We start from the raw sequence: 14,194 nt of genomic DNA, 5'->3' as shown, positions 1-14,194 counted from the left end.
TTTCTTCCTTCCGAATTCCTTCCTTCCTTCCTTCCTTCCGAATTCCTTCCTTTCTTCCTTCCGAATTCCTTCCTTCCGAATTCCTTCCTTCCTTCCGAATTCCTTCCGAATTCCTTCCGAATTCCTTCCTTCCTCCCTCCCTCCCTCCCTTCCTCCCTTCCTCCTTCCTTCCCTGGTCTAACAGGTGATCAGAAACATGAAGAGAGGGGAGGACTGGTAGCACACAGATACCAGTAAGCAAAAGTCATCCACACCACCCACACACCTACATTTTGTCACCTTTGCCTCTCGCTGGAGTCAACTGTGACAAAATCAATAGTGCACAAAGAGATGCACCTCTGCAGTTCTCTCTGATAATGCCAGATGTCTCCCACATGGTAAGAAAGTCTAGTCTAGGCTACAGGCAAATCAAAAGGCCTCTCCTGAATCTCAAATAATGTATGATTTTACTGTTTGGATTCAGAAGAAGTAGGGCAAAAGTCTCTGGGCTCCCACTGCTGTGAATCAGGCATGGTTGTGCAAAGCCAGGCAGACAGCTCTGCTGAGAGAACAGTGTAAGGCAGCCCAGAGCAGAGCAGGGCTCCCTGTGTGCAATTCTGAGGCTGTCAGCTCCTCTCTGTTGAGCAGGCACAGGACAAGCCCGGCTGTCCCAGTGCACAGCAGCTGTCCTGGTGCACAGAGCACCGAGTGGGTCTTACTTGCTGTGGACACTTCTCTTTGTGCTTTATTTTAGGTTTTATGACCTGCAGCTACCTGTGGCATTCCCTCACCCCTGCACTGATTATGGAAAGCAAGGAACTTGTTCTGCACACGAAGGCATCTGGGGGTGTCTGCAGCCAGTGCTGCATCCATCTCAACTCTGTAAGTCCTCTCTCCTTGTAAATGAATGCTCCCAGGATCCCTGCTGCTGGGGTTTGTCATCAGGCAGGCACCCCTCTTGTCATAAACCCTGTCACACTCCGGCCTCCCATCACTCTCTTACCCAACACAGGGCTGGCAAAGGCACTGGTGCTGGCAGCTGTTCCCTTTCCTTAATCCAGGGATGTGAGCGCCTGAGGCAAAGCTGCTTCCCATGGGACAGAGGGATGGCCCCCTCATCTGAATGTACAGACTGTATTAACTCAGACCGAACAAATTAGGACAAGACAAAAGAGACCAGTAAGGATTTTCCCATTGTTTCTCCCAATTCTTTTTCTCCACATAATGAAATAAATGTCTGTAGGCTACATGCACAGGCTGCTAAACCATTTTGACACAAAACTTTTCAGGCTTGAAATCCCAAAGGAAAGTCAATCTTGCATTTCTATCTACTCCTAAGCCCTACAGTTACCATCCAAGTGTCATTCTGCATGAAAAAAAAGGCTTCGAAAAGGGAGTGGGCAGGGAGAAAATAAACAATGTTCTTCACAACCTTGTTTAATTACCATTTTAGAGTTTGGTTCTTTATCTCAGTACTTCACTTATGGTAGCTATGAATTTACATGCTCCAGATTAAACACCCACTTGAAGGATGGGTGACTGGGGTGATCTAAACTCCCAAACTAGCCCATCTCCTTGGGACCATCAGCTGAGATCCCAAATGGGGTCCTTTGAAACTTTTAATTTACTGCATGTAAATTTTACCATCATCATGCATTTCTCCTTTTGAAAAGGTGAGAGTCAAGAGCCTTTATCTCCAGTCCCAGTTCTTATGTACACACAAGATGTCTCCACATCTGCATCCCCCTGCAGCTCGATTTTGGTGGATAAGAACTTAAGCAGAGAAAATCACCCAGAATGGCTCTTTTGAACAACTCTTCCCTCGCAGCATTGTGCTGTGAGGAGGTGAGGGGAGGCCTTACCTTGGAGCTGCACTTGTAGAGAGGGTGGCTGATGGAGTCGACGTAGTGGTGCCTCATACAGCGGCTGGGGTCGGAGTCGATCAGGAAGGAGCCGTCTGTTTTACTGTCCGTGTCTCCCATCATCACCAGCAGCGAGAGCATGGAAATCGAAGCCGCGAGTACATGATTTCCCATTGTCGAGGAACTTCTCGCTGGTAACAGCAGAGGGAGGTAGAGCATTAAAAACCCACCAAATTCTGGAAGCCAGTTCCTTTCCAGGATGGTGAGAAGTCTGGTTTAAGTGTCTGAGCTGTCATTCTTCTTCTCAGGTTGGAGTCTGCCGAAATTGTAATCCATCAAAGAAACTCCTGCCCAGCTGGAATAAAAGCAACGTAAATCACAATCCTGAGCAAAAAGACCTCTGGAGAAAATAGATATAAATAATATTAAGACACTCAGGACCTTTCCTAGCCAAAATACATGCTCTGAGTGAGCATCATTCCCAGAGTAGGTAGGGAATATGGCATTAAGGAAGGAGATGTCAAGGCCTTGTTACTTTTAGCACTGTTCTATCATTTCAGGGAGAACCTTTTGACTTTTAGCATCGCAAGTGGTGCAGTGCCATTCTTTTCCACTTGGTGATGACCCTAATGTGTTCCCCTCAAAACTGGTGATTAGTAATACATCAGAAATTTCTGCAATTCGAAAGGACTCTGTATCCACTCAAAGTGCCAAAGAGGGGCAAAGCTTGGCTGCCTTCCATGTTACAGATGGGAATTTCTGGCCTAGATAGCACATGGAAAGGCTGGAGGCAGGCTGAGCTGTGGCTCTAGAGGCTGCCTGTCTCTGGTGTGCTGCAGGGACAAGGAACAGGATGGAGGGATGCTGAAGGTCCAAGCCCAGGCATGAAGAAAGTGGACTCCCAGAGAACTTGCTGAGCACCAACCTGCACTGCATGAGGAAATACCTGGGCCTCTGGCTGCCCTGCCCTCTGAGTACCAAACTCCCATGCACACACATGGACAGGCTTTACTTACCTACTTGTCAGGCAGCACTTGCTCAGTGTCAGCCTCTTCCCCACTAATTAAAGAGCAGCACCTGAAAAATAAATTTATTATTCCATAATATCCAAGGAATAAGTTTGTTTAGGTGGAGACATATGGCTATCTACCCAGGCATCTGGGTTTCTGGTTCATATTGGAGATCAGAAGATTCCCTAGGGAAAAGGCAAAGGACAGCCCTTGAAACGCTGCCCAGAGCTTTGTGCCAGCAGGGGAAGGAGAATATCTCCCTCAGCTGCTTCTTCACAGTCCCTTGATCCTTCTCACAAAGCCCTTAGTCCCAACTGGGTGATTAATTTCGCTTTTACTACAAACAGATATAACTTGAAAGAGCTGTGAATTATCCATCTAAACACAGCCCGATGAAGGATAGTCAAAGGATACTCATCAGTCCAGTTAAAAGTGCAAAGATTTTCTGAAAAAACTTAGGATAAAACAGTTCCCTGCTCACAAAGAAATGCTCCGGCAGAGCCTCTTGAGTATTTAAAGAGCGGATGTGTGCCTTTATTGCCTTATACAAGCCTCTTTCAAAACTGTTTTCTGGTTTGCTGGCAGTCCTCTAAACCGACTGATACTCATCTCCCAAACAGCCTCCCCACCAGAGTGCTTGATGATTTGTGTTCTGCTTTGTAGCCTCCTCCAGCACTTCTGTGAGAGGAGTGCCTAGCAGCGACAAACACTTCCAGAGTTCATCCAAGTTGGGATGGTGCTGAAGTGACATCCGAAGTCTCATGCTGGGAAGAAATGTTATTAGGGATGCTCTGTGTGTTAGAGAGACAAAGATGCTCTGTGTATTAGACATTGTTGTTGTTCTTGCTTCAGGCTATTATCCATGTGCTTAAGTAGGAGAGGAAAAATTATGTGACTGTGGATTTAAATGACAATATATTTTTTTCCCAGAGTCTGACATATGACCTGGTATATTTTCCTCAGCAAATGGGGTATTAAAAACATACTTTGCAATTTATGCATAAAAAACATATGCTTTTGCAATATAGAGAACTTAAACAAACAACATTAAACACTTAGGATCTCAGATATATTTATGCACAGCCTCATTCATGTCAATAAATATCCCTCCAAACATTTTAGCAGCATAGGAGAGAAATCTCTCGGTCATGGGAGCAGGGACAGACTCCCTCCCTGAAGTGAACTCTGCTACTCCAGTTCATGCAGATGATGCCCAAGGATTAGCTAACAGGAGGAGGGATGCACTATTTTTTTCTCCATGTTTAACCTTTTACCTACATTCCTATTCTTTTTTATAAAGAGGCTGACCAAAACATGCTGCTTGGCAAGGTCTCCCTCCAACATAGTTTATCATTATTACACACCCAGTAATTCCCTCTCCGTCCAAATAAATTTACTTGATATTAGACGGTCTCATTTCATGTGATATTACACCCAGGGATCCCCATTTCCCATTCTCTCTGTCCCACTGTTAATTCTGTGCTTCTATATCTTTCCCTGGTTTTGATCAGTATGATTTAATACAGTGAGAGAAATCTGAAGTCCTGGCTCAGTTTTCAAAGGCTTATCTCCTTAGTTTTCTTCAGGAAATAATTGGATGACACAGAGTCTGCCTCATGAAAACACTCTGAGAAAGCTGGAAAGACACAGGGAAAAGTGTGAGAAAAGGAATATGGCTGTACCTTCTTCAGGATAAGCACAGTACAAAAAGTATTAACACTTCCACAGTCTTTAAAAATTGCCCTGACACTCTACTAACAAAGAAATGTAGCAGGCTTTGGTAACAATACTTTGAAAGAAGTAAAAAGTATCACATATTTATAAGAAAAAAGAGAGAAAACCACTGTGAATGTGATCCATCTCCTGTGAAATAGCTGGTTACTGTTCTTTGCAGACACACTGGCAAAATGTGTAGGTGTATCTCCTGACACACCTATGGGAAGTGTGCACCAACGTTTTTCAAGCACATATATGATATATAATATATATGGCAGAAAAAGTCTTAGAGGGACATTTAAACACATAGAAGTTAGGGTGTAGATTTTTAATTCTGTAAGAAAAAAGTCAAAATATTTTCACTTAGGTACATCACCATGATGAGGTATGTTGCCGTGACATTTTCCATTTCCAGCTGTTGTTGTGCAATGGCATTTCACTTGAACTTAGCATTCTATTTTTTTTTAAGTTAAAAATTCCATTCCTTTTGAAATGCTGTCTGAAATTAAAAATAATTATATAATTATAGCACATGCTGTCAGGATTGGCATAAGTAGTTTCCAGTCTATACTTCTGTCCAAAAAACAGAAGCAAATACAATTGTGATCATCAATCATCATTACAATGACATTTTGTTTCATTTCATTCACGCTTTTTTATTAAAATCAACAATTCCACAGAGAAATTTTGTTATTCTACTTCATCTGGCTTTTCCTCACTTTCTTTTCACGTAAAATCTGTGGTAGACAGCTCACCTGCCAAGCTAACAAAAAGGAAGCCTAAACCCTCCCTCTTTATGGCATCCTGTGAAGAAAAAAATGCAAAGGTGACTTCATATCCTCAGGCTGAAAATTTGCTACAGAAATATATGGCCTAACAGTGGATGAAAATCACTAGTTCACGTTTTTCAGAATTCACTGAGATATAGGAGGTTTTGTTAGCTACAGGCTTAGTGCCCTTTCCATGTAACTAACTTTCAGGATTTCATACAGACATAACATACTAAAACTTGTTACAGCTGTTACCTAAAACTGCTACAGCTGTTAACCTAAAAACTTCAGGGAAAAATAGAAGACATCCCAAAGAAAAACTATATTAACATACAGTCTAAGACTGTTCTACATGTGGACATATGGGCAGAGGTGGGGTTGGTTTTCCAACTCCACGTTCTTATTGACCGCTTTCTGAATAATGGAGATTTCTTATCATAGTTTTAATATCATTTAGAGAGTGGTGAAGATTAAAGTTTTGTTTTGCTTTAAGGACAGAAGAACATTCCATCATCTGGAATGATTTAGCCAGTCACTTTGTGAGAACATAAACAGAAATTCCCTTTTTGCTATGTATCTTGGAAAAAATAAGGAGCTGAGCAGTTCTCCAAAGGTCTATTGGATCTGCTCAGCTTTTACCCTGGAAGGTAGGAAGGGAGCAGTGGACAAGCTCATTTATGGTGTACTTCTAGTTAGTTGTTCCCTGAGCCCCCTGTGTTAGCCATGCACGTATGCTCAGCTTGGCCTTCATTTGCTGTGCATTTTCTGTGTTTGAGACTCCTGCTTGAAGATGAGGGCACAGTTTAGGTCACTCAATGCTTTTTATGTTTTGGAGGCTGCCAAAATCCCGTTAAAGTAGTGGTGTGTGTACATAACTTAAGCCTGGCCTTGCATGCTGTGCATATTTAGTAAACACAATTACTTGGATCCTACCATGTGGCTCCCTCATTCTGAATTTTATGTAAACAGAAGAGTTGCAAGACTGCTCAGTTTCTCCAAACTCCAGACCTAAAAAAGTGTCACTAACCATGTATGTGTATATATATGGACATATGTGTAAATTCACTGTTGCTGTTCTAACAAAAAAAAAAAAAAGCCACAAAGTTCTTCATGAGACCAAAATGGATTTCTGAAGAACTTTATCAAATTTGGAAAAGTTTAGATTTTCCAGGAAGATAAAGATTTGGGGGCTTCACTCTCCAAGATCTGGATTGGAGTGGAAACAACTGTGATGGGCAAATCATTCAGTCAGGCTCCACCAGGGTTTGTTCCACAGGGTGAAATTCTCCACCGCCATGACAAGGGCAGCACGGTCTGTTCCCAAAGATCCTTTGGCATCCACAGCACTCAGGTGGCTTCCAGACCACGCAGCCATCCACACCATGCCTGGGAACAGCTTGGGAAGCACTGGGAGCTGTGGGACTGAATTGCACCAGTGACAATCTGAGCCATTCCAGAGGACAGTTCATCAAGTAGGAGAGACAACCTGAGATGAGATGCTGTGTCTGAGCCTGCTTTCTGTAGAACCACCTCAGAGTCTTTGTCAGTTCCAGTGTATCTTTTAGCTCTGTAAATAAATGCAATCATCTTCTTATCTAGCTGTTTTACTGTGGCCATTTCTTTTACAGCAGTGAAGGAGCTGGCCTCCTGTATATGCTGTCAAAAATCCTCACTCCACTCTGCAGCTGCCTGTCAAAACACCTGACAGAGCCACTGTGTGGCCATGTGGCAGCCAGGCAGCAGCAGGTGAACACAAGCAACCCCAGTTGTTTGAGAAATGCCTCCACACAGCATTTGAACAGGTTTCTTCCCATCCTGAGGCAGGGCAACTACCAAACCAAATATTTTGAGTGAGACCCTTACAGGTCTAAATAAGTGAATGTTCCCCCAAGGTCTCATTATGCTAAAGAGGGTTTGCTTGACTGACATCCAGCTGTGATGGAGCTTGTCCCCTTCCATGCTAAGGGAATGTCTTCATCCGTGGTACAGGAGCTCCATCCACCCATTACACAGCAGGGCACTGTGTGCCAGCAAGGAGGGTACACAAACAACACACACCCCTGGCCAGAGCTGGCAGCAGCTGGTGGGGAAGAGGAGAGAGGAAGGAAAAAGGCAGTAAGAAGGAAAACAGGCTCAAAAGAAGGAAATTTAGGCCTCTTCATCTGGTAATCCATGGTAGAGAAGCCCATCTTCTGGTCCTACGAAGGCTGTGCTGTCCTACTGTGTGACTGCCAGTGACTGCAGGCATCGTCCCTCCAAACCCGAGAAGATAAAAGAGATGCTGCCTCTGAGCAGTCAGAAATGGCAAACCCACTGTTTACCAATACGGTAAATGAGAGAAACTCCTGCAAACCATTTTTTGCTGTGAGACTGCCTTAAGTTTTTTAATATTTCAGGAGAGGAATACCTGTGACTGTAAGCAGACTGAAAAAGAAAACATAGGAAGACCATGGCATTTGAAGCATAAGAAGCAACACAGCAATTGCAGCAAACATAATGGAAGCACCCTGGGAGCCTCAGCACTCATGGGATGAGCATAAACAGGACTGATTCCCCGGGCTTATTTAAGGCCCCAAAATTGTTCCTGCCGTGGCGACCTGGTGCGTGAGGTGGAACAAATCCAGCTGAATGGCACTTGAGCTGTCTGAACTTCCCTCTGCTTTTGAAGTTCCCAAGAATATTTCCAGCCCTTCAGGTAGTAGGAGAGGGGGAGCAGGAGGTGCCTTCCTGCTCGGTGGTTGAAATAACAAACTCCAGTGGGTTCTGCAGGCTGGCATCCCGCCAGCAGACAGGCACAGGCCAACACGGAGAAAAGGGTTTAATACACTCGCACAGAATAACTGCTGGGGGACAAAAGAGTGCTTGTATTTTTATTCTTTCCTTTTCCTGCTTCCAGGGAGCTTTAAATAGATTGATTAGGGGCATGCATGGGATATCTCTCTAATGAGGGAGTAGAGCCATTTAATAGCAAGGTGATGCCAGCCTTGGATTCTTTTTTTATTCTTGTATGTCTCACTGAATATCAGAGTAGTCATGGTCTTGAGTCTCAGACAGCAGAGGAATACAATTTTCCACTTGGTCATCCATCCAGAGGGTGCTGGATGGGATTACTCCTCGGTGAAGCACCAGGTGCAGAGCTGAGCAGTCGAGGGCTGCCCATCCCTCTCAGGAGGCAAAGCAGGAAGGGTGGCTGCTGGCTACAGTGCAAATGTTCCCAGCCAAGCATTAGCTATAGGATTTGCTTCAGTAATTACCTCTACTTCAGTCTTATGACCCAACATGAGGCAAAATTACTCTTGGCCAAATTACAAGTTGCTGAGAGGTCTAGGGCATTCAGGCATGTGTCCTCTACCTGTTGGAGTGTGTTACAAGCAGGTGGGCAGTTTTTGTTCCCTGTCTTTTGCATATTTTCCAGAGAACTCAAAGGCCTGTAGTTATCAACAGATGCAGGAGTAGGAATGGGTCTTTCTATTCTTTAACACTAAGCAAACACATCCCTGCTGCTAGGACCAGCAGAGAGTGTTATGCATGCCGGAGACAGCACATGATTGAAGGGGATGTTCCCTCTCTTCTGACCCCAGGGGCAAAATCCTTTCCTCTTTTATACACAGGCAACATTCAGACCACCATCCATATACCTTATCCTCTGATAATTAGGGAACCTAAATATTTGGCCCATGGTAACAATTCTATGTCTTCTAACAAGCGGAGCAGCGTTCCCCTAGGTCCCACTCCCTTTCAGCCGTGCTGCTATGACAGCAATGTGATTGTCACTGCCATGGTATGCTTAACCTTTGCCAAACCAGAGCTGAGGCATTAACTCAGATCCTCAACCCACATGTCTTAAAGGGCAACATAACCTGTGCTGCCTCAGCCCGACACAGTCTGCAGCTCAGTAATAACAAGCACGAAAATGTGACAAGTGAGAGCGGTAACAATGATTGATGCAACTAGAAAAATAACAAAGAGAAGCTGAAAAATAGTAATGGGGAGGAGGAATTCCTGGGACCAGTGTCTCCATGGCACCAGCAGCCCCCTACTCTCACACCAGAAGAGAGGCTACACTCTCCTGTAGTAGAAGGGATCTTGATGCCACACAATGAAATTCCAGCAAACAGGACAAGGACTGATGGTGTCTGGAAGTGGTAGTGCCACTGCTACCCGGATAATAGTCTGAATTAGATTATGTGAGAAAAGGAGGAATATATAGACGACCAGCTGCTCAATGGCTTACTACAACCTTGCTTTTATTGTTCTGCTAAGTTAGAGGTGGGGCATCAGAGGGATTCCTAACATACCACTACTGAGAAATTTTAATATGTTCCACACTGACACATATAAAAAGGAAATAACAGCTGATCACAGCCAGCAGAGACTGCAACATCTCTTCATATGCATGCACAGAAGTGTGGTCAAAGTGGGGTGCTCTTGGCTGGGGCACCTGAGCTAACCTGACCCAACTAAACCTTTCTCCTGCCACTGAGTTCAGTTTCAGCAAAAGGACCGTCAAGTGTGAAGTCAGGCAGCAGAAAAAGAGGTGATCTGGACATGGCTGTTCACCCCATCCCAAGATATCAGGACATGGAGAAGGGCAGGGGAGCTGAGAGGCAGAACACCTAACACTGATGAAAAGAAACACGTGTTTACACAACCAACAATGATCCGGTGGAACAAGATATCGCAGAGGGCAAGAGTTTAGCTGGGCACAGCAAAAGGACCTGTTGTGTATGGGGGGGTTACAGCCACTAGGGTTTAATTTCTAAAGAGTTTTTGGAAGGGTTATAAACCCTCAGGTCTCTGAGAGTTCAGTGGATGGGGTTAGGGAAAATCCTTTGCCCCAGCAAGTTACCCCATAGCTGCAGCCACAGGGTCTGTGACTTTCTTTGATGTGGCCTCTTCCAGCCATGCTCCAAGAGGTGGATTGCTCAAATAACAGGGGGCTGTGGCACAGTCTCATGTAGCAAAACTTTTCTAAAACTCACAGGGACAATTCCCTCCTCATACTCAGAAGGACATTAGAGACAGAGGAATTTGTAATACTTGTAATACAACTATCAAATATTTATAATTGTAATTACAGTAATCATTGGGGGGGTGCAGAGAATTTTGTTTTCCTTTGGTTAAACAAATAATCCACCAGACAAGTTGCAAAAATGACTGTCTCAGTGTTTTCATGCAAGCTTTCACCACAGATAGTCAATTCTCTTCAAGTTCCAAGGACAACCTTGAGCACTTCCTAGTGCATCTGAGAGCAGACAAGCCAGGAAGGGAACAAAGTCAGCCCCAGGAGAAATGGGGAATGAAGCCAACCGCAGGAGGACTCCCTGTCAAATAAGTCACAGCAGGCATCAGTGTGAGCTGCCAAGGAGGTGGCTTATTTCCCTCCCACCTGGGCAAGAGAGACTGCAGTCCTGGCAAGGCAAGAAGCCAAGAACATGAAAATGCTGTCACAAACCTCAAAGGTGCATAAGGGACAGTTCCAGTGGGGCAGATGGCTTTTGTGGGAAACAGCCATGCCTAAGGAGCTACCTGGGGTACTGCTACTGCAAACTCTACACAAGACTGTCCATAACAAATATCCTGCTCTGCAAAGGCCAGTCTTCAGCATGCATTAATCTGACTGCACAGACCCAGGAAACCTACATGGGACACCTTCAGGTAGAGAAATGAGCCTGTAACTAATCATCAGCAGCCCCTAATTATACCCTGTCCCTAAATCAAATTGCATTTTATTTTGTTAGCTTGAAATACCTATTCCTTCCACAGTTGTTTTTAACCGGAAAGTCTTAAAGCATTGTTTTATAATACAAAATAAGATTTCATTAGCAGCAAGGGCATATCAATGTATATATAAGTCACATTGGGAACCCCTGATTCAAGCTGGTAAGTAATTACTCACCAAAGAGTTCTGTTTAGGTCCAGGAAATTATTCATGTGTATAACTACTCACATATATGAGTAAGGTCCCACAGCATGAAAAAAAGTGAGCATCATTAGTAATTTAGAAGGAAGGGGGAAAAAATAAAAGGTAAATGTCCCAAATGTAGCTATTATATTCTTTTGAGGAGGGACAAATAATAGCACCATGATTATTACAGCCACATTTACTGACCCCACCAGGCAGCTGGGCTGCTTCTATTAGAAAATAACTTTGCAATAAAGTACTGATTTGAAGTGAGTTTTTCCCCACTGCTGGTTTTAAATAATCATTTGCCTTCAAGTGAGTTTGTCCTAATTCTGGTTTTAGAAAACCTTTTGCCAGTCCTTTTTCAACAGGCAGAGTTCCCACCTCTCAGCCACTGTTACAAAGCTTTAGGACCTGTAAGTAACATGTAGCATATAGGAAACATATTTTTCGTCTCTAAAGATCTGCAGAAACCTTAAGAAGTTACTTGCCATGCCATCTCTCCCAGGCAGAAACAAACAAGATGTGTTATGGGGAGGCTATAAGAGAAATTTCAATGAACTGCAGTGTAGGGTAGGAAATCTGCCTGGCAGTGCCACAAGAGTCAGTGCTCACACAGACACACACACATCTTGCAAATTCAGATTTGTCACAAGAAAATTGCCCCCCTCAGCACACACTTTGTGTGACACTGCAGCAGTAGCTAACCCCGTGCTGAGACTGGTCCTCTTTGTTACCCTGTTCTTTGCTGCTGGACCCATTCAATCGAACTTTCGTAGGATGAATTCACTCACCTGAGTCCCCGCAGGGAGCCGGGGCTCTCCTCCTCAGCCGCGCTCTCTCGGGGCAGTGTCCGCTCCCGAGCCTCGCTGTGACACTACACTGACACTTGGCCACCGGGCTCACCGCAGGGAAATTCTTCTTTCGTCCCACAGAAACAGAGAACAGTCATGCTCGTGCCTCTGGCGCTGACACACAGGGAAACGATCTGCCGGGAACGGAGGAGAGCCTCCCTCTCCTTCAGCGGGCGGTCTGGGGTCAGCATCCTCCCGTGTTCGCTCCGGGCGGCACAGCCACGCCGCGCTGCGTGTCACGCCGGCCACCTACCAAATATACCCCGGGCGCTACAGCAAAGCACCGGGGCTTTCCTCGCAGCTCACAGCCAATAAAGAGTGTATGCTAAATCTGTCCTAATCCACAACCAGTGCTGTCCGGTCCATTGGAAAGCCTGGCGGAAGTTTGGATGAATAATAGTGTGCGAATTATGAGTGCTCCCGCGAAGCGTGAGACACAAAGCTAGAAATAAATATTGCTTTTTTTTTTTTAAATAAACATTAGAAACTGGTGTTTCAAATTATTCTGAGCATTCCAGCAGATGACTGGCAAGGGAACAGCAGGCGTAAGTTGTGATAAAAGTAAACAGCCAAACTTTAAAGTAGCAGGCTTGCCGGTGCTCATAGAGCCCTATCGTAGTGGGACAAAGAGGGTGCTGCCGATATGAGCGCTCTCTCGGTGAATTCAGGGCAGAGTCCAGCATGTCCATTCACTCCAGAGCCACACAGCTAGGACCAGCACAGAGCTGCAGACTGGAGCTCAGCGTGCTCACAAGAGTAGGTGTTTAACCAAGGTGCTCAAAAGCACCCTGGGCTACCTATTTGACCACATACAGGCAACCTTCAGACAGGAGATAAGGACACAATGATAAGGAGACACAGGGACTAGAGCTGTGTTGATTCAATTTAAGCACAGTTTAATTTAAAAAACAGTACAAGGAGAACATATCTTTGTCAGATAAAGAGATTAAGCACTCATCTTAAGTCCACATAACACTCAAAATCTGTAGGAATCTCTTATTTGCATGCTTACCTCTGGAAAATGCACCAGTCCTTCCTTTCCTCGAACTCTTTGTAGAGCTAAGAAGAGGTCCTGTTACTTCCAAATGCTTTTGTTCTTCTGTCCCTCTGTCACATGGCTTGCCTTTTATATTTGCAACACACAAAAGTTAGGGCTGTTGTTTAAGAGAGAGAGGGAGAGTGAGGGAGAGAGGAGGCATGTCAAATGGAAAAGTGCCATTGCAGTCATATATCAATCAGGGCAGCAGCAGCAGCAGCAGCTCGCTGGCAAATGGGAATTCCACAGAAATGTGAAGCTCTTGTTATCTGAGAAATCACAAAACACCACCAGCCAAGCTCCCCTCTGCAGGGACTTCTTATTATTGGCAAGCCAGGAAATAGAAGGAAATGTAGGCGCTTTTTTGATTGCTGTTATTGTTTCAGATCTGGAGATAAGGACGCCGTGCCATGTGTAAGGCAGTGGAATATAAATCCTGAATCAAATTCCTTCCTGAACAAATGCACCATGTGCAAGATAAAGCAAACCACTGAGAAGCAAGATAATGGAGCTAAGTAAAGAATATTACAGTAATGATTTAAAGAATTTGATAACTGTTTGCACTCGGAAAATACCCACAGAAAAGCTACCTGCTCCCTGGATTACTCATTAATCTCCTTTTTTTTTCTGACCAGTTTTTCTTAGGCTTTTTTAACTGTGATTGATCTCAGGTATCCTCAATTCAAGCTGTGCTGCTTGACTACAATTGGTCGGCTGAGTCATCTGACATTCCCTGCCTCTCCAGTTGGGTAAGCAGGTGAGCATTTTCTGTATAACTATATGTCTGCAAATCTGCAATTTCCCTGCTTCAGACAACCTGTCCTGAAATTCTGAAGTTTCTGTCAAATAAACTCAGAAGTTTGGTCAGAGAAGAAAGCATTGTCTTTCTACTTTACACACCTTTGTCTGAAGAATGCCAAGTTTGAAAGTAGTTATCCTTAAAATCTTTTATAAAATGTTGTGATTTTATGCCAAAAAAAAAAAAAATTCCCTGAGGGGCTGAAGGCAGGCTCCATCCACTGGAAAACCCCACTTGCAACAAGCACATCACAGCTCTGGATG

General features: G+C 44.4%; 1 protein-coding gene across 4 annotated transcripts in view; it reads right to left on the bottom strand.

The window, feature by feature from the left end:
• NDP (NDP, norrin cystine knot growth factor) overlaps nt 1–13,522 on the bottom strand; it is a 19,724-nt gene extending 6,202 nt beyond the window's left edge. The window contains exons 1-3 of one of the 4 annotated variants that reach the window (XM_017733426.1): nt 13,109–13,522; nt 2,858–2,918; nt 1,842–2,196 (exon numbers count right to left, since the gene is read on the bottom strand). In XM_017733426.1, the coding sequence (XP_017588915.1) occupies nt 1,842–2,060 (219 nt within the window). In that variant the 5' untranslated portion in view covers nt 2,061–2,196; nt 2,858–2,918; nt 13,109–13,522. Of the gene's footprint in view, nt 1–1,841; nt 2,197–2,857; nt 2,919–12,036; nt 12,346–13,108 lie in introns of those variants that run through there. The other 3 variants (XM_017733427.1, XM_017733424.1, XM_017733425.1) reach the window with 3 other exon arrangements.
• Between the last annotated feature and the right edge of the window lie 672 nt (nt 13,523–14,194).

Source organism: Corvus brachyrhynchos, unplaced genomic scaffold, assembly GCF_000691975.1.
Source record: "Corvus brachyrhynchos isolate BGI_N302 unplaced genomic scaffold, ASM69197v1 scaffold34, whole genome shotgun sequence".
Lineage (NCBI taxonomy): Eukaryota > Metazoa > Chordata > Aves > Passeriformes > Corvidae > Corvus > Corvus brachyrhynchos.
This window is presented reverse-complemented; position numbering and strand designations above follow the sequence as displayed.